General features: G+C 44.5%; 3 protein-coding genes across 3 annotated transcripts in view; 2 read left to right on the top strand and 1 right to left on the bottom strand.

Annotated features, from left to right (window-relative positions):
- The window catches only part of T265_05401 (hypothetical protein), a gene marked incomplete at both ends in the record, with an annotated part of 29,205 nt that extends 21,055 nt beyond the window's left edge, over positions 1 to 8,150 (top strand). Inside the window, one exon of the mRNA XM_009170399.1 lies at positions 8,040 to 8,150. Within this exon, the coding sequence (XP_009168663.1) occupies positions 8,040 to 8,150 (111 nt within the window). The remainder of the gene's footprint in view (positions 1 to 8,039) is intronic.
- T265_05399 (hypothetical protein) overlaps positions 1 to 20,119 on the bottom strand; it is a gene marked incomplete at both ends in the record, with an annotated part of 101,857 nt that overhangs the window by 13,054 nt on the left and 68,684 nt on the right. Inside the window, 11 exons of the mRNA XM_009170397.1 lie at positions 4,319 to 4,499; positions 5,846 to 6,088; positions 8,616 to 8,806; positions 9,363 to 9,452; positions 9,867 to 10,178; positions 11,337 to 11,471; positions 12,154 to 12,357; positions 14,334 to 15,138; positions 16,176 to 16,930; positions 17,281 to 17,652; positions 18,860 to 19,219. Of these exons, the coding sequence (XP_009168661.1) occupies positions 4,319 to 4,499; positions 5,846 to 6,088; positions 8,616 to 8,806; positions 9,363 to 9,452; positions 9,867 to 10,178; positions 11,337 to 11,471; positions 12,154 to 12,357; positions 14,334 to 15,138; positions 16,176 to 16,930; positions 17,281 to 17,652; positions 18,860 to 19,219 (3,648 nt within the window). The remainder of the gene's footprint in view (positions 1 to 4,318; positions 4,500 to 5,845; positions 6,089 to 8,615; positions 8,807 to 9,362; positions 9,453 to 9,866; positions 10,179 to 11,336; positions 11,472 to 12,153; positions 12,358 to 14,333; positions 15,139 to 16,175; positions 16,931 to 17,280; positions 17,653 to 18,859; positions 19,220 to 20,119) is intronic.
- Positions 12,567 to 20,119, top strand: part of T265_05400 (hypothetical protein) — a gene marked incomplete at both ends in the record, with an annotated part of 54,678 nt that continues 47,125 nt past the window's right edge. Inside the window, one exon of the mRNA XM_009170398.1 lies at positions 12,567 to 12,637. Coding sequence (XP_009168662.1) covers positions 12,567 to 12,637 — 71 coding nt within the window. The remainder of the gene's footprint in view (positions 12,638 to 20,119) is intronic.

The raw sequence follows: 20,119 nt of genomic DNA, 5'->3' as shown, positions 1-20,119 counted from the left end.
AGGTTGACGGAAACTCGGGGACTGTGCCTACCTGATGAGACCCAAGGAGGGCGAAACCGGTCGTGGGTTGTCAACAAATTTTCAGCAACCTTGTAAGTAGTTTGCTTTATGAAAATATACTGCGATATCGAGAATATCGTGTCAACTGAAATATGAAGCGGCCTGTGTGCAGCACATTCAGTTGCAGAATAGCATAAACGAGGGGTTCAGTTCAGTCAAACCAAATTAAGTACCAAATTTAAGTACCGTTCAAGCTGAAAAGTGTGACAGCCTTTGGGCAACACATCCATATAAATAACGTTGATATTCAACTGTTATGGTTAAAGCCAAAGTGATTTGTAACTGAGCTTTTTTCAGCGAATATATGCAACTTGATGTTCAAGTGGGATACCTGGATGATGGCGATTCAGGAACTAAGTCTAGCTGATGCGTGCATCAAGTAGAGAGCAAAGCCGGCAGTGTGCTGTCAAGAGTTCTCATTGATCTTGTGGGTCGTGGAATAATCTGCTTGGTTCTCAGTCGATGAACTAATTGAAATTGAACGAACTTAGATGTGGTCACTGAATTTCACACAAAATGAGTATCTTCTTGCAAGAGTGATGAGATGTTGGAAGGAACTAAACATAACCAGGACAGTGGGAATGTTATCCACTTCCGCGACAAAACTACCCAGTAACGCTGAGCTCTATTCACGACCAGCCTCAAATGAACAATGATCCTCCATTCATTGTGACTTTGCCGGACCTTCGGGCGAGAGAGCCCAAGGGGTTAGATCGCGGATTTACTGAACGGAGGGTCCATGGTTCGAACCCGACCCCTACCTTTTGAATCCCCCTGTCTAGGCTTGGGAAACCTGGTGGCATCACAGCCCTCGTGCTTCCTTCTGGTGTCATGGCAGCTAGGCACGGAAAGGGTGCTACAGCTGAACGATATATATATATATATATATATATACATATATAGAATCTTATAGTTAGCTATCTCCGTCGTACTTCAGAATTTGGTGAGCCCAAAAGAATGATGATGTCGATAAATATCGAACTGTTGAACAGCACTTCACTCGGCGACATCATCTTCGGTTGACAGTTTGACTGTAGGATATTCTCACAAACCGATGCTGTGAGCGTATCTAAGGCTAAACTATCTGGTAGATCAAATAAGTTACTATCAAACCGAGTTTACTGGTGAGGCCAGTTTATTATTAGCCGTGTTTGTGGGGTAACCTCGTTGAGTGAGTGAATACGCGTCACTCACATTGAGTTGTGGTCACTACAGCGTGATGTCTCATCTTTGGTAGTGAGTCCGTCATTTGAGGGACCACAAAAGCGTCGCCTCATCGATTCTACTGAAGCTTTGTTTACTGTGCAGAAGGCTGCAGATCTTTTCCAGATAAGCCCCGCCATTTTTTGCCAGCTCCAGTTTAATGTACGCACATAACCTTGGCCTATTTTTGATGAAAACAATTCCTTAGCCGTATCTAGGCTCATTTTGTGCAAAATTTTCTCCGTCCGGACGTAAAACCTTAAATGAACTTTCTGATGCTTTAAACTCTCGTTCGTCACAAGAAGACGGCAATACGTATTTTGCAAATCCACGGAGTGATGCATCAGCAACGTTTATGCAACAATGGCCACCAAATGACACTTTCAACTGTTTCCTACAGGTGGAGGTGTAATGTCCGACAGTGTCAGCAAGAAATCGGTCTTCGAAAGGGAACTTGGCTTGAGCAGTCTAGGATGGAGTTTAGGACAGTAGTTTTATTCATTTATTACTGGTCCAGAAATTCTGCCCAGAGAAATCATCTATTTGCCACAAGACCGTTGTTGACTGGAAGAATTTCCTTCGCGCATGACGGCTTCTGCACACTCCAACAGTTATCGGCGGCTCAGGTCTGCATGTCGTGATCGATGAAACGCTAATATCTCGCCGTAAAAACCACACAGGACGAGTCCTTCACCAACAGTGGATTTTCGGAGAGATCTGCCGGGAAACTAAAGAGGCGTTCATGTATGCAGTGCCAAATCGAACTGCGGCCACTTGGATGGACACAATCCGGGCCTGTATCGCTCCTGGCTCAATCATTATCTCCGATTTTTGGGCATCATACCAAGGAATTGAAACGATGATTGACATGAATTCTACTCATAAAACAGTTAATCATTGCGAAAACTTTGTGGATCCAACGACTGGGGCTCAAACACACTAACGCGGCACACACCGATCTTCAGCGGACAGCTACTTGTGTGAGTTTGTTTGTAGGCAAAGGTACCGAAAAACGGACCTTTGCATGCAAATTATTAATGACGTTCCAAGTTAACCCTCCTCAATAAAAACTAAAAGTACAGTTTCATATCCTCTTTTTTCTAATATTTTTGGGTGGCGGGGGTTAATTTTTTGGCGGAGCTTATCTGGAAAAGATCTAGGTTTAGGTCCAAAAATGTATTATTTAACAAAGTGCGTCACTATGAATCACCAATATGTCTTACACAGAAAGCCATATGAGTCTCTCCTCAACGAACAGAAAGCGTGATTTGCTGGCAGTGTGAAATTCAGGGATCTTCAATGGGTATTTGGTCTTGTAAGAGAAACTAGTCTGCGCTAATAGGCCGAGAAGATTTGTACATCTGTTTCATCCTTGTTGATAGGTTGAACACTCAACCTTTCGGCTGATGGGCAGTGAGATTAAATCATGCTTAGCCAAGTTATAGCCCCACTTATTTTTCATTCACGGGATTCGCATCACGTGATCATGTGTTGACTGGCTCCTCGAATGGCGACTTCACAGATAAAAGGTTCACTTGTTTCCTGTTTTTTTCATTTCTTCACACTACCAACAAACAAAAAGTAGCTCAGAAAGAAGAATAATCCACACAAATGAATTCTCAATCTGAGACGACCTCATCCAAGGAAGTAGTCAACACGTGTCTGTATGATGTAGATCACGTGACTGAATGATGAGTGGTGCTATAATCTGTCTGAGTGCTAGTCAAGCACACTGTTAACTGACCGAACAGTTCACTATTCGGCTATTGACCGGAAGGCCGAGTTCCAATCTTCCCGGGTATTCGTGGAAGCTGATGATTTTCAATGAAGACTGGACAGCTTTTCAGTAAAGATTGGATTGGAGGGCGAGATGGCTCAGTGGTTAGAGCGCGAATTTACTAACCGGAAGGTTCGTGGTTCGAACCCGACCCCTGCATCTCGACTTACCCTCTATGGGTTTGGGCAACGCTTCAGCTCTCGTGCTTCCTCCGAGTGGCATGGCAGTTGGACAGCGAATGGGTGTAACAACTGAACGACACCTTCACAATAGAGAGTATGATGCTCTCCCTGTGGTGCGTTTGACACATGCGCCAAGACTAATCTTCAAACGGTCCAATGTAGTACCTCAGCCTTGGCGATTTTTTCACTCAAGTACCAACAAACGATGTCAAACTAAATGCATACGCAGATTCCCTTCAGTTGAGTAGTCAAACCCAATAGAGGTTGATCTATAGAATAGTCCACTTTAGTAGACCGCAGTCAGGTGCTGCTACGACGGAGAAGCCCATCCCACGCAAGATTGGCCAAAAGTTTGGGAGGTTTGTCAGTCCGGCATCAAGCCGATATTTGATTGGTCGAAAGTCTGGACATAACAGCCAATCATGAACCAGGACTGTTCGAATGCCGGTTGTTAATGTCGCATTCCAGAATGCGTCAGAATTTCCAGAAAGTTGTCCCCGCTTACACTGTATATGTGAAGCACTGTAAAAGTGTCTTTGACTCGGGTTTGGGCGTTAATATACCTTGTGTACCTTTGGTGGTTGTATTGACGTGAACGCCAGCTCGGGTGGCTCAGACCGAAAACCAAGCTGAGAAAAACACCGTTACTACAAAGGGGTCACTTCTGAATAGCCTGATTCTTAGGTCAATAGTTGCTATGGGTTCGGTATCAGCTTGTCATATATTTTCGTATGACTAAGAGACTATATTGAAAATGCTGGTGGCTGACCAGCAGACATAGTATTATACAAAAACAGTAATATGTCGGCTGTGAAGTCACTAAACAACGAAGTCTGGACCTCGTCAGTTCTTTCGAACTCATTCTGGAGATAACTTCCCGAGAAATTATGAGCGAATCGCTCTCTTGGGAGTCTTGGTACGATTCCGTTAACATTTGAGTTCATCCACATCTTTGGAAGTTGGTTCAAATATTTTGAAGTTTGCAAGTTTGCAGTAGGTTGCGTCAAGCTTGGAATATCAACCTGTGAACACAACTCAAGAGTGTGTTTGTGTGTGTGGGAGGGGTAATCCGCACAGCGATAAAAGGCATTCTTACTTGAGAGTGATCAGAGCCACCGGTAGTTGTTGGATCGCTGGAGTCCCCATTGAACACAGACAAAGCCATTGCACGGCCCAGACATCCACGGACACTTGTGTTGGCGATATCGATTATCCCTCTCGGGTTGATGAATTCGAATCCATCGCCAATACAATTTGTGATGTTGATGAATGACAATCTAAGAGAAAGAATCACCAATGAATGACTAGCCTATAAAACTGAATCAGAGGAACCGTGCTCCTAGTCTGAATGTATTAAGCAGTTACACCTGTGGCATGCCTCCTTTAACATTTAAACTTGCCAGGAAGTCACCTGGTTCACAGTAGCTAACCAGCACAATTGCTGCGAATACGTTCACCTGTTTGGATGTAATATTTCAGGACTATCAATCCCGGACTCGTGGAGCAGCGGTATCCTCCACGCCCCGGATACCAGTTGTCCGGGGTTCGAACCCTGACACAGTCAAGAGTGAAAACTGTATAGATCGATAAGAATTGAGCACATCAGGACAAAGGAGTGATTGTTCAAATTGCTCAAATTCACGAGCTGTTCATTCGCTTGCAGGCTGGTTGACAGGGATCACTCGGGTACGTCTCTGAAAAGGTTACTCACGTGTAAGTCTTCAAGTCATATTTGTTGGAATAAAACGATACAGTTCCGGACAATCAAACTGGATTATCCATAGCCACACCACTCGCGTTTGAACGGCCGTGTTCCTGTTCTGGTGTAATTATTCCGGTGAGTCCAAAGCAAAGGGAAGCACTAGACTCGAGCTTCGCTCTTATTGCAACCAAAAATATGCCCAGTGGGGTTTTGAAGTGTGTGCCACGCTACCTGACTGGCGGGTCAATCGATCGTCACAACCAGGACAGTTACTGGGTCGTCGTTCGATGAGTCGGGCACACCAATCACATCGCTCAAGTGTGAACACGTTAGCCTGTTCACACGTGATAATTCACCGTGCGTTGGTGGAGTAGTGGTTACACTCTCGCCTCACATATCACATGTCCGTGGTTCGAATCCCGGCACACTCATTGGATATGCACTGCTGATGGGCTCTAGAGTCAGTGCTTCCCTTTGGTGTGTACTTGCCGGAATAATTACAGGAAAACGGTCGTTCAAACAAGAGTGGTGTGGTTATGGACAAAATAACTATCCCGCAAAACCCCAAAATTGCAACTGGATTAGTCTGCAGTGTTAACTCAAAGGCCAAAGTAGGCGCAAGCCTCTGACGGTCGTTGAAGTTTGTCAGAAGGCCCTCGTGAGTTTTGACTTCTGGGGCGTCGTGAGCTCCACTCAAAGTTGGGGAGTATCCGGTTCTTTGAGACGAAACCCGTGGCATGGCAAGTGACTGGGACAGTACCTCCGTTGATGATAAATTCTATAAAAAAGGGAACGGATCCAATCTATTCTGCGTATTCATACTATGGAAATCACGAGTGTTTTTATTCACGGTTAACGTATGGTAGCGAGGTGTGTAACTTATCAATGTTTAAGCAATACTGTTCACAATTCCTTGCTTACCTCGGGTGGGCAAAAACCGTAGCTAGCGCGGAAACTATTTGACCATGTAGCAACCCGGCATTCTCAAGAACCACGTATTCTAAAACGGACTGTTGACGGTCTTCCAGTCTGAGCCCGATCGGGTCAAGTTCGAATGGGCGCACAATTCGAATGTTTCCCCAAGTGTTGCTCACCAAATTCGGACCGGACTGGGACGGACGTGCGGCGCAACGAAGAAATACGAACGCTCTTTTTCTGAGGCATCTGCAAACAAAGAAATCAATAGAAAAACAGCAAACATATTTATACAGGTTGTGTGTTAAAAACTAAATCCTGTGAAGTGTGCTGTTATGAGTATAAGATTCGGTAATCAAAGTAAACACGTAATGTTATTAGAGGAAGACAACCTTGAATCGGACCAGTCGATATCACATGCGTTTATTTCGATCGATAGCTATCAGCTGACTTATTCAGAAGTCGTATGCAATCCAGCAGCTGATTTTCCATCAATATAAACATTCTTTTTTCTAACGAAATACACTGTGATGTTTTCAAAAACACCATAAACGAGAGATTCAGCTGGGTCCCAGGCGAGTCTCCGGCAAAACCGAATTGAATTACAAACAAGTGTGTTTCGTGCAATTCGGAATCAAGTAGAACATAAGGTTGACGGGAACCTGGGGACTGCGCCTACCTGATGAGCCCCAAAAAGGGCGAAACCAGTCGTGGGTTGTCGAAGAGTTTTCAGCAACTTCATGAGTAGCGTATTACATTCTAGTCTCTGTTCATACGAATACGTCGTCAGAGTGGTAGTTATGTTGAATGGTGAGAAAATACATATTTATGAGGCGAAAGCACTGACTATTAACTATAAATGAATTGTTATCCCCTCCCTAATTTACTACATGCGCCATTCTGCCACCGGTATGCACTAGAGGGCAAAGGACTCATTCATTTGCACGCATACTTGAAGGCCATATGCAACCTTGTCTCACTAGATCACTTTTACTTCTAAATAGCAACCTCAGTCTGTCGTTTTAACCCAAATACATGTTTCCCTTGTCCTCATTTTGACCAGGTGCGCTTTTACACTCAATCCACACGGACTGTGCATCGTAGCATCCGTACAGAGGATCCTTTCTTGGGGGATATTGTATGTAGTGGACGTACTTGATGACTACTGTCTGAGTTCAGCGGAGCCAACCAGAGTTTCAAATATCTGAGTTTTTACAATCGCAGGCCACCGGACGTGGTTGTATAGCATTTTTGTGGTATCTTGCTGCCACATGACCTTAAGAGGAAAAGTACCGTTAAACAGGGCAACAAGAAAGCCCTCTGGATTTGAACTGTTGAGATCCAGTATCTTTTACGCCATGCTACATGAACTGTAATCTGGGATGGGGTAAGTTCATCTAGCCAAACAAGATTGATGACGTCTCAACACACCCGAGCCACTTGACCAATCTACGTTTAGAAGCATTCTAGAATCAAAATTCTGAACACTATTAGATCAACGGCGTTGGGTAAGACGAGCGATATTCAAAAGAGTCTGGCGGGTCCAAAACACCCCTAGAAATGGACGCCGAGTTGCTGATTGGTCAACTGTCCGACCTAGCGCCCCTTGTCATTCAGTTCTACTCGTGATTATGCTGGCGAATTGCTAAAAGTCTATCAAATTCTGGTATTATATTCTATTTTGACAACAAACTCTGAGGACAGCTACTGTGGTGAGCACTACTCAGGCTATAAGTGGGTCAGTTTTGATTCAGGTCGGTGTTACTGACCAACAACATCAAACTTTGCTTCCATAACTGATCACCAGCCGGACTAAACTAGGCTACCGTGTTGACGCCTGCTCGTGCTCACATCTGCGCTTATGGTCGCGTATAAGAATTTTATAATTGGAGAAGGTCAACTTCTGCAATGACTGCGGGTCTAAGGTGTCCCAATGTATGACAATTTGAGTTTGGTTCCGGGTTTAGAACTGCTCCACCTGTTCACCACCGGCCGAGATGGCCCAAGTGGCTGGAGCGCGTATTTACCGATCGGAAGGATTGTGGTTCGAATCTGTCCTCTGCTTTTCGAATTCCCCTGTCTAGGCTTGGCAGTATCCTGGCAGTAGCTCAGCCGTCGTGCAATCTTCGGAAGGCATGGCAGTTAGGCACCGAAAGGGTGCTACAGCTGAACGATTTATTTTTATTTTTTCACCACCTAGTCTTGTTCTTTCGGGTTTACACTGGGCTATCAAATGGTTGCACGAACAGCTCCGTTCCAACCGAACGCAGTACCACCTGGTTCGTTTGCTTGGCTCAAAGTGACAGTCTAATCTGAAATTCCATTCCGTTCCACCATTTTAAAAAAGCCAGAACGCAGATGAGAGGCCTTGCTTCTGAGGTTTGCTTTAACCTGACTTTCATGAATTATATCAGGTCGAGGCGAGTCAATTAAAGCTTTCTATGACCTACTATCAATTTCGTCAATACAAAATTACGACGGGATCACATGACGAAATGAAGTAGTGCGACAGATGTTAAAGAACCACCGCCTGAAATATCCATAATCCCGAGTAAGCAGGACGCTGATTGGTTGAAAGTAAACCAGGTGACATCTAACCAATCACAGATTGACAAACTACAGTCGTTCTAAGAGAAACGAAATAAAAACATATGAAAACATTCAGCTAGATTCCAACTGGAACTTTATATGAGTTTTTTTGTGGGACATCATGCTTTCTGCTCAATGCAACGTACCACCAGTCAAGTTTTACACAAAAAATCGCCCAATAACTGACCTTAGATGATCGTAGTTGAAACGCTGCGAACACTGGCGACGATGCTTTTCGAAACCTTGACATGTGTAGCTCTCCATCCAGACATGTTTTTGCACGAACGGATTGTCAAATCCGTACATTTGGTAATCGTACAAATCAGAGGTATGCATAATTGCGTTCAAGGTCGGTCGCCCCAGTTCGTAACATATAACCTATTTGGGGGAAACGATACAGAATCAAGTTTCGAAATCGCGAATTTCGCAGAATAAACATTTATCCTGAAAATGTAGTATTTTGACCAATAGAACTTCCAATCAGTTGGTTGAGAAAGTAACAAAATAGACACACGAAAGTCCAGACTGTACAAGCAAAATTTTACAAGAGATTCGCATTTTTGACCACAGCTGTTCAAAATTAAGAGTAAAATAGATAAGCATTCAGCTATAGCACCCTTTCGGTGCCTAGCTGCCATGCTACCCGGTGAAAGCATGAGGGCTGGATTACTTCCGGGTTGACAAACCCTAGACAGGGGAAGTCGAGAGGCAGAGGTCGGGTTCTAACCACGGACCTTCCGGTCAGCCGCCCTCAGCCCCCGCTGTGCGAATTGTATCACCTCAAACGCGGAAGTGCAACAAACTGGATCGTCCCATCCCATATCCTGACGGAGCAACTTGAAGTCACAATGATTTGTACAAAAACCTTGAGTACTCCCAAAGAAAAGCATATACTTTATTGTCACTAATTCAATGCGGTGTTTTTTGTCCTCACCTGAGCCACTTCCGTGGAGAATTGGTGATCACATGCAATATCCCATCGCTGAGTGGTTACGTTGTAGAAATGCACGAATCCTTCGTCTTCCTGAAGATAAAAGAAAAGATTTATGCGAACGAAGATGGTAGGAAGGCAGTACGCGTGAAGTTAACCTACGCTGGCAAGCCTAAGATCATAGAAGCTGTCTCATCTCTGTTAGGAACTGTCAGCGTTGCTCATCTGAAGAGCCACTAGAGGGAGCTGAACCAACAACCTCCTGTTTAGCAGTTAAGGACCACATTATTCGGCCACAGGTGGCTGTAACTTGAAGTTAAAACAGCATCCTGTCCAGGTGCTTTTGACTGAACGAAACATAATAAACCTACAGAGAGATAGACAGACAGACAGACAGAGAGACAGATAGCAGACAAATGGGAGGTAGACAGGCGGGCAGAGAGATAGAGAGACACACAGAAGGAGGAGGACACACGGGTAAGCAGATGGACATAAAGCTGAACCAACCCGATCTCCACCAATCAGCCGCAGGTGTTCAGTCGACAGTCCGATTCGGCCAGCCTGGTGAGGTTTCTCCGGCGCACGACCAACCACATTCGGCCTTTGGGTTTTTGACACGTGACTTCCGGTTCTGCCGTTGCTGTCGCTTACGGGCATTGGGTCCACGGGGATTGCCGCGAACTGGATTGGTTGTTCTCGAAATCCGCGAGCAATCAGGCGTCCCAAAACCAGAATCCCAACATGGGGGGCAAACTCCAGGCGAACACCAGCGTCTATTCGGAGCTCATGACCAGGCATGACAGTCAAATCGGTAAGTACCTAAGCAAAAAAGCAACTGAAGTTTAAGGGACTTATATGCAAAGGGATTCCGCGATCCTCTGAGGATCCATTATTTCTCCTTTCCAGAAAGTGTGCCAAGTAAAGTTGTGGAGGAGGTCCCTCAGGACTGCACCTCACGGACGAGCTCCAGTAAGATCAAAACCGGTAGTAGGCGGTAGAGGAGTTTTTGTGGACCCGATAAGCATTGTTATATCAAGAGGGAAGCTATGTTGAAAGGCCTGTCTTCACGTTGTTCAGTGGCCAACCAGTGGCAACCGTGAAGGGGTAAGTACGCGATAAAGATAAGTAAGGCAGTCATTGGACAATTTAATTAACCAATGGCGTGTCAGAGAGTGGTTCCACGTAGCACTGGTAAAACAATTTACAATGATAAAACTCTCGAATGAAGCGATATGCGTATTCGTAGCAGAAAGGGTACCTGAGCATCAGTGCTCCAGAACAAAAAAGAATGTGCGACTTGCTTATCAGGTCAAGTTACAAGTGGAAATGAATACAGTGAATCCTCTCGACCAAAATGTCCGCTTATTCTCGATGCTCCGATAGACGAAATAACCTATCGCCAGAAGGCCACCATTCCATTGTTAACTCACTCAGAGCTAGTGTTACTGGTAGTCTAAACCTGACAAGTGAAGTTAGTCACGTGACTTCGATCACACGTTCAACGGACAAGCATATGGATAGATGAAATTCAAAATACGTGGGGATGGAAAGGTGCTAACATGTGTTCCCGATATCAGCGGGTTTTAGGAGAAGGCATGGAAGTGTGTCAATAGAATGGAGCAGCACTGTCACACAGCACGCTGAAATAAACAAGTACGATTAGTAACTGGGTAGAGTACCGTCCCCAGATATTCTCAGCTGATTAGTGAAAGCGTTCTTCTCAGAAAAATCGCAAGTATCAGGTAATTCATACGATTTTCTATGAGTTGTAGAACAATTGGTCGACAGGCTTGACTTATTCATATACTTGTCCTCGGATTAGCTTGCTCGCAGTCACGATACTCATTGCGCTCTTTTTTGAAATAGGAAAAACAAGCTACTACTTTCTGTAAGTAGTAAGAAAGTTGAAGAAAGATTATGAAAGTCGCGACGACTAGAATATTTTTTTGTAAATTCATACCAACATACTGAACTCACACGGTATGGCTGCGTTCGGTAGGGCAGACGGAGATCTTGAGTTAAAAGTCCCCCCAGTACACCGTCCATTGGGATCCATTGCCGTTTAGTGGATGCGGTTACTTCAACGCGTTCCAGCCAATTGGTGTGAGAAAACTGAACGAAATATGGGTTGAAGACAAATAAACCCCTCTGATTTAAAAAAAGAAACCAATCGAAGGGAATCTGCTTCTGGTGAACAGGCTAGTGGATAGAAATCTTTGAGGTGAGCAGAGCAGCATCGACAAAGAAGCCATAACGGAGGATTGGTCTTGTAAATGTTTCGGCGACCTAGTGAGTAGTATGTTTCAAGAGGACAAGTCGAACAGCTTCTTTCAAGGTGCATACTACGAAGCGAGAGTCATCTTGTCATAATGTAAACTACTTACAAGGTTGCTGAAATCTCTTCGACAGGTCACGACCGGTTTCGCCCTTCTTGGGGCTCATCAGGTAGACGCAGTCCCCGAGGTTCCGTCAACCTCATGTTCTACTTGAACCCAAATTGGACAGTTTTCGAAACATTTAGTTGAGTCTCTCGTCCAAACCAAATTGATTTGCAAATGAGTGTATTTCCCGAAAGTCATTTTTTCTTTGTTCTACAGAATAGTACATATGTAGACTCTTCGGTAGTGTGTAGCTCCACTCTCAACTCACCCTCCAGGACAGTTCTGCTTTTGTACAAACGCAGAGACCAAAAAGCAAATGAAATAGAACAGGAATATTTTTTACCGTTCTAGTGTACCTACAATTTACCCATGTTTACAAATGCAGCACCGCGGAGGCACTTTTGTTGGCCTACCTTGTCACTTTCGTAAAATCCGTCAAACCGAACAACTGAAAGACAGTTCCAATTTTCAAATTGAAAAATGCGACTTTGAATCTCGGTCACATTGGTTGTACCCCAATAGTTTCTGGTCGCATCGAGGTAATTCGGGATCTGTGTGGAATGCACACCGGCAATTAGTTCGTATTGCATGCCAGTTCCATTGAATTCCTTGGGAATCTGCAGAAGGATAAGGTGCAAAGTGAGGAAACGCTCGATTAATGGACAGAGCCTTTAGGGGCTGTAAATGAACAGATTTCAAATCCTGGTTGTGAGGGAAAGTGTGACAGATAAATGTGATGTCCAAGAATTTTCAGCAACCTTATGAGCAGTACATTACAAAGATATACATGTATCACGAATATCTCGAATGTCGTAGCAACTGAAACATGAGGCGGCCTGGTGCAGCACATTCAGTTGCTTGGAAACATCACAAACGAGAGATTCAGCTGAGTTCCAGGTGTGTGTCCCCCGAAAAACCAAAGTGGTTTGCAAACCAGTGTATTTCGCTAAATGTGGCGTTACTTTGCGTCAAGGGAAAACTACGGGCGATAACTGTGTTGGCGCTGACGTTGATAAGGTCTTCACCACCTCCTAGGCTGAAGAACTTCGAAACATATTTGTGATGTACTACTCATAAGGTTACTGAAGATCCGTCGACAGCCCACGACCGGTTTCGCCCTTTTTGGGGCTCATCAGGTAGGCGCAGTCCCCGGGTTTCCGTCAACAAGAAGTTCGGCTGGGTTCCAGGAGAGTCTCTGGAAAAACCAAATTAGTTTGCAAATGAGTATATATTCGCTAACCGTGATACATATTTACTACAAAGACAGGCTATTGATGTGAAGAGTACTCACGAGTGGCACCTGATGGTGTCCGAATCAAATTCTTTAGGACACAAAACGAATTAGTTTGCAATGAGTATATATTCGCTAACCGTGATACATATTTACTACAAAGACAGGCTATTGATGTGAAGAGTACTCACGAGTGGCACCTGATGGTGTCCGAATCAAATTCTTTAGGACACAAAACGATTCTGAGTATTGCATTAAATCCCCAAGAATCTGGTTTGGAAGCTGATGAAATTGATGCAACTTCCATCTGAGCCACACCTGCTCCGCTGGCACCGTCGCCAAATTTTCAAATGTTTGATCTAGGCAGCTAGCTGTAACATCAATAATCGGGGCGGAAATGACCTTCATGATAGATAGATATTTTAACCGCCGAATTCAAGTGTGTTTATTAGGACACATAAACTTTTGCTGAGTTGTGCTCATTTAAAACTGACATTGGTTCCTACAGAAGACTCAGGTAAAGCTCATGTTTACAGTGCTCTTCCACGGACTGTGCTGTACAAAGGCCGTCCCGGGCACATCGTAGAGTATTTTCTTGCAACGCTGAAGGGGTTTCTGAGGAATCTTTCACTTCTACTAATGTGTTCGACGCTTCATTCCAACTGGAACAGACTCATTTGAGGAAGAACATCAGGAAGGGGAGATCCAGATGGAATTCAGTCGAGCCACTAGTCAATAGTAATTTAATTTCGTCACCCACTTAGCTTTTTGTAAGAGATATACCTTCTACTAATTGATCACTTCAATGGTGTCCTTAAAAGGGTGGTTTTCTTCTCCGGATGTTCTTCTTACAAGAGGTACCCTTTCAGGCATTAGTGATCTGGTGGGAATAAGGCCACCTCACGTTTACGCATTCCTTGTTTTTGTGCGATGAGCTGTCAAGCAAAGAATAGCCGTTATCTTCAGGTAGAGGAGAACTCCGGAACTCGATGAACTGGTCACCACTCGGAATGTCAGTCGTACTCAGTTGGACGCAAAACAGACGTCTATCATAACTGCTGCAAAAAAACGGCCTATAGATTATTTATTCAGTCAGATGGGATGTGGGAGCAAACTCGGGACATTCCAGTGATGTACTGTTCAGGGGATTCAATAGATCCCTCATTAGAGAGGTGGCTGTTTTGTAGAGAAAGTTGCTTCATCACGCTTGTTATAAATAGTTTACAAATTGCATAATTTATGGTTGATGAACACATTGTTCTAACTGTAGGCAAATCCAGTAAGCGTGTAAACTAGAGGGCGTGACAAATTGAACATGAGAGAAGCTTTGCGCAAGTGAACTTTACTCAAACTTTGACCGACCTTGAAGTTGTCCAGTACATTTTCATGTAGCGTAACATTTTGTGTCCCAAACACACCGATGGTGTAACACGTGAGCGGATTGGCTGGATTGATGGTAGTCGATATTTTCTGCACGTGACACAAGTTATGACTGAACACATTTCCCGTCAACCTGGCAAACACAGATTGTGCTCCAATCACTTGACTGCGTCCTTGAAATCGGACCACAAACTGACAGCCATGATTGTTGTGAACACGGTTCCCCCTCATTTGAATATCTTTTTCCATGCCTTCAAAACGAATCAAACCGTTTGTCGCAATCAGTCCGCTGGATTTGTCCGATTGACAGGTATTTTGTTCAAATTGATTATCGATCAGATCCACTTGGGCATGATGTCCGTCCACCACAAATTGAAACTGATGATTGGCTACAATTGTTGTCTGGCTAACACGTAATCGGTGCGTGGTTATTGGTTGATAGCGCCAGTCATACTGATTGGACACATATGGCAGATAAAAGGCGATTCCACGGGAGTCGATGCTCCTGGGGAGGTCCCGTTGAATTCCTAATGAACTAGCTTGGCCGTTTTGCTCGAAACGACAGTGAGATATGTTGTAGGACCACACATTGTTTGCGAATTCCACGTGGTTATGTTCGGCCAGAATGCTTCCACCCTCGTTCTCCATAAATACTGAATTCTCAATTTGATAGGCGATCATTGAAATTCGTTCAGAGGAATGAGCAGTGGTCACGAAGGATGGCATATACCAGTCGTTGGAAAACCTGGAAACTGAGGGGATGTTCAGTCCGACGTCTTTGTTTTGTCTAAAAGGGGATTTAAAACAAGTAGTTGAATTTTGGGGACCATGCCTACCTTATGAGACCTGATAATGATGTGTTCAAACGCCTCATTATCAAAAGCATGATATGGTATATGGTCTTGTTTCCGGTGGCTCATCACCAGACTACCTTCTATTTGGGTATTTGAAGTTTGGGGACCATGTCTACCTTATGAGACCTGCTAATGATGTGTTCAAACGCCTCATTGTCAAAAGCATGATATGGTATATGTTCTTGTTTCCAGTGGCTCATCACCAGACTACCTTCTATTTGGTGTTTGTAACGGATGGTTTCCAGTATACTGATCAAAATTACACAACTATTTTGTGAAATTATACGTGGCACCAAATTTGGTTTGGACACGGGTAAGGAACCAAGTGAAAAGGCTAAGCTAAAAGTTAAATTAGATTGGATTAGATTAGATTAGATTAGGTTAAATTACGATTAAGGATCCATCCCCTCGTCTGACGTGTAAGGCTCGTACACATCTCTCATTTCTGTCCTGGCATGATTGTTCGGGCTACTCCGTACGAGTGTACCCAAGCGCTTGGCTCGAGGCACGTTCTCATTAGATCTCATCAGCAGTGACCCTGCCTGGGATTCGAACCCCGGGCCAGCACACACCAGGTGCAGAGAAACTGCCACATTTGAAAGAGTCTGCCATTTGCAAGTGCGCTTGATTTGTTCTACGCACGAGTGTTTGAGTAGCGATTGGAATCCATACTCCCGTGTTGTCATAACCAGTGGCACAAACATAGGTCCTTGTGGTAAGTCGCTATCGGTCGATGGCAAGTAATAAATGAACAATGTTACCTACATTAATAACCATAACATGCATTGTTTCAAAGAACACTTTGAATTTGGACTGTCCCCAATATAAAGATATCATCAAATATGATGGAAATGTCTAGTTGTCTCTGAAAAGCCAGCGTTTCAGAGATGTGAGCTCATCACAATTGTTATTCGAGCGGTAAAGGCTTGGAGAGCACTTTAAACGAGATGGAAGCAACAGAATAACTTACAAGATGGATGAATTGGATAAACGGAAGACCATACTATTCTGTCTCCAAAACAACCTGTCCAATCGATCCACAGGATCGTTGTAATGATGAATGGTCAGTCCGAATCGATTTCCGCGCACAGTACAATCTTGCAACACAAATTCGGGGACGGGGTAGTTCCGTGTATCTCCAGGCTGAAGTCTAAATGCTTCAGAGTGCAGCTTTGCCGCAGCTGAGTTTAGTTGTCCGTCTGGGAATCGAGCATCCTGAAGGTCACGTGTCTCAATTGCAAACGAGAGTCGACCAGTACGCGTCCCACTAACACGAAGTTCGATGGTAATTTGATGACCGGAAGAAATGAAAGGTAAGCGTACCAGGTCACGTGGTATATGCCAGCTATACACCTGACTTGGGTTGGGTTCGTCTACTGAGGAGTCGTAGATGATCAGTTCCTCTACGGTGGTTTCGCCGGACGTTGAACACCGCAAGGTATGACAAGGAATTGTGGATGCAGGTAAAAGGTGACTGTATGAACCCGTGGGACCGATTGTAGCGTTAGGACTAACCGAAGCCTGGGCCTCACTTGTCGGTGATGTGGTCACAGGGTAGTCCAGCAGATGGACAATAAGCTGGTGCAAACGGTGCAAGTCATCCGCGAGCAGTTCAGATCGATAAATGGTCTGACGGGCAGATACGGGAGGGTGGTAGAGTGAAGTTGACGTTGAGAAATCAAGCAAAAGGTATGTTGTAAGCAAAACGAACTTTATCTGAGGCTCCTGTCACCAAAAAAAGCATTAGTGAATTTGAGATCAATCCCTCTGTTGCTTTTAGTGTGTCGTGGACAGTCCATAAACCTTTCAAGGTAGTATCCCCCTGGTTCTCCTGGAGAGGGCCCCCCCTTAGAGGAAGCGTAGTAATCGCTTCTTTCCGTGAGGATATCTTTTGGAAAAGATCACTGTTCAGAGGACTGCCGTTTATACTATCAAGCAGGAAGCAGGTGAAGAAACTTGCTAGGCTGGGCAATAAGTTGCACATAAATGTTCATACTACTCAAATGTTTGGTAGTAGTGAAAAGTAGCAGAGGCTCTGTAGCACACAGTAAGAAACCACAGGTAGTCATACATACCTTTTCTTCCTTCTGTCCCGGCTGAATATTAACGAAAGTTATACCAGTTGGATGTAACTTTTGTGATTCTGTAACTGTTTGCCATCCATCTTCTAGGTATTCGACCTTCCGATCAGCGGAGTTGAACAATGTCAGTACGTGTACGGCTCCTGCGTGGAACTGGAACATGTCCTGTGGAGACATGACAGGGTCATAATTGATTCCTGAGCCAAATCTGCTTCCCTCGAACTGACACGCATTCATGTGGATCCATGGGGTTCTTGTGAGTAGGGCATCTTCGAGATTGTTCACCAGTCGACTGTCCGACAGTGTGAATGAATCGATTGGGTGACTGTACTGAACCATAAGGCCATGGGATCTACTGTTTGTGATCTGTGAACAGAGAGCAGCAGGAGGTCAGACATGGATTAGGCCCGGAGAGGTTTAGAGTGTACCTGGTAAGGCCGATAACTTCCATAGACGCGTAGACTGTTTAAGGTTACATAGTATGAAAACACAAAAGGTCGTACAACCTGGATGGCCAAAGTTCTTCTGTTGCAAGCCCGAGTAATGACTGATAGTTTTCCTGAACAAACGCTGATCAAGGATGGTAGCTACGGTCTTAGCTGAGTCGTTAATTTGAATACTGAGGACGAAACAGGTGTATAAGCTATCTGGCACCCAGTTTGATCTGTGATGCAGTACTCCTTGTTATCAGATGGAAACCTTACAGGTATGACGGCATTGGTGTTTGGTTTTCACGGGAACATGTGATGACACATTGTATCAACGTTCCAGCTGGGTCTTGGGCACCATGACTGTGGAATGACGGTGAACACAGGAGTGAAGAATTTTCGCATGAGAGAGCCATATCCCTTCAAGAGTCCATTCCCCATTCCGAAAACACATTCACCTAAGTAACCATGACAACTGTGAGCCCTGGAGCCTGATTGTATGATTTTCACAAAGGAAACTACTCACAAGGCTGCTGAAAACTCTTTGACAACCCACGACCGGTTTCGCCTTCCTTGGGGCTCATCAGGTAGGCGCAGTCCCTGAGTCTCCGTCAACCTTATGTTCTACTTGCGTTGTATCGAATATCGTGCCAACTGAAACATGAGACGGCGTGTGCGCGGCACATTTAGTTGAAGAATATCATAAACGAGAGATTCAGTTGAGTCTCTCATTAAAACCAAATCGATTGTATGATTCTTTACTAGATTCAGGTGGCTGAAGGGTTCTTTACTAGATTCTTGTTTAAATGAGTTATAAGAAGTTGCAGTCACTCCATGTTTGGTGTAGATACACAGCTGTTCCTGCAAGCTGGATTCAGATCGATAATTCTGACTAAATTTCCTGTGACTCAATGAATGATGACCTCAACGTCACGTGATCGAATTTTGTTGATCTCATTTAAAAATAGACCTGCATGAATCTGCAGCCGATTGTCCGTTGGTTGTACTACCGAAATTTCCTACTTAATTATCGATCTCAAATTCGTACTTCTAGCGTGTATCGATCCGATGAGATTTGACCTACCGAATTATCGTGCAGTAAACTGTAATCACAAATCACAGTATACTGGGTTCCGTTGCCTTACCTCAATACGGTTTATTGTACCCGCGTAGTAGTCTAACTGCAATCCCGGCATGAACTCCATTGTGGAAAAGTCCAATAGACCACCGTTCGAGATCCGCAAGTGACGGATGGGCGTCCGAGAACCAGGATCTGATGCAGTCACTCGAATACCACTCCATCCAGGTAGATAACAACGTATTACCACGTCCATTGCATGGGTACAATCGTGCTCCAAGGCACTGTCGTGTCGACATTCGAATAAATCTGTCTCGTGACCGAGACAGTCCAAGTTCGCCAAGTGAATTGGCGCTGAACTTGCGTTGAACCACCGGTTAGCATTCAAAGCCAGTCGATCTCGAATTTCAGGTGGTAGTAGCCAATCCTGATGGGGAGGGCGAAATAATCAGAACAGAATGAGAAGAAAACCCACGACGTTCAAAGTTCTAATTGATCACAATTCACTAAGGAAGTTTAATATTGTGAGTGCAAGACCATCCACCAAAGTTCTCCCGCCGAGTAGCCGAGGGGAAGTAGGCTTGAACAATATAGTTGTCTTTAGCCGCCTCGTCCAGGTAATATATAGGGCCAGGCCGAATTCGGCGACCGTATTGATCGCAAAGTATACACTGAGTATGTAGTGTCCGCTTAGTTGAACTCATCGATTTGTTCAGTTTGATGACGCATTATTCAAACAGATAACGATAGATGACGGTGAGAGACCCAGATGAGTACAATCCAGCCCTCTCGTGTGTAGTCAATTGGAACGATCAATATTTGGCAACCATACCAATAGCATGGCGCTCAACTCTGATCAGCTAATCCTCCGGGTCATTTTCGACCTTACACACCACTCACAAGGTCGCTGAAAACTCTTGGACAGCCCTTTATTGGTTTCGCTCTTCTCAAACCTGGTCCATCGGGTAGGTGCAGTTCCCGAGTTTCCGTCAACCCTATGTTCTACCTGAACCCGAATGTGACAGATTTCGGTAACTTCACTCATTTGCACATCAATTTAGTTTTGATGGCAGACCCACATGGAACCTGATGCAGTATATTCAGTTGAGTAAGAACATCGTAAACCAGGGATTCAGCTGGATTTCTTATGAGTCTCCCGTAAAAACCAAAATAGTAGGCAGATAGGCGTTCTTCGGTAACCTGAGTCCAAGTAGAACATAGGGCTGATGGTGGAAACTCGGAGCTCGCGCTTACCTGATGAGCCGGCCCCAAGAAAGGCGAACCGGGCTGTCGAAGAGTTTACAGTAAACTCGTGAGTAGTGTATTA

The sequence above is a fragment of the Opisthorchis viverrini genome (genome assembly GCF_000715545.1).
Source record: "Opisthorchis viverrini unplaced genomic scaffold opera_v5_101, whole genome shotgun sequence".
Taxonomy (NCBI): Eukaryota; Metazoa; Platyhelminthes; class Trematoda; order Opisthorchiida; family Opisthorchiidae; genus Opisthorchis; species Opisthorchis viverrini.
Note: the sequence above shows the minus strand (reverse complement) of the source record. Positions and strands in the feature narration are given on the sequence as shown.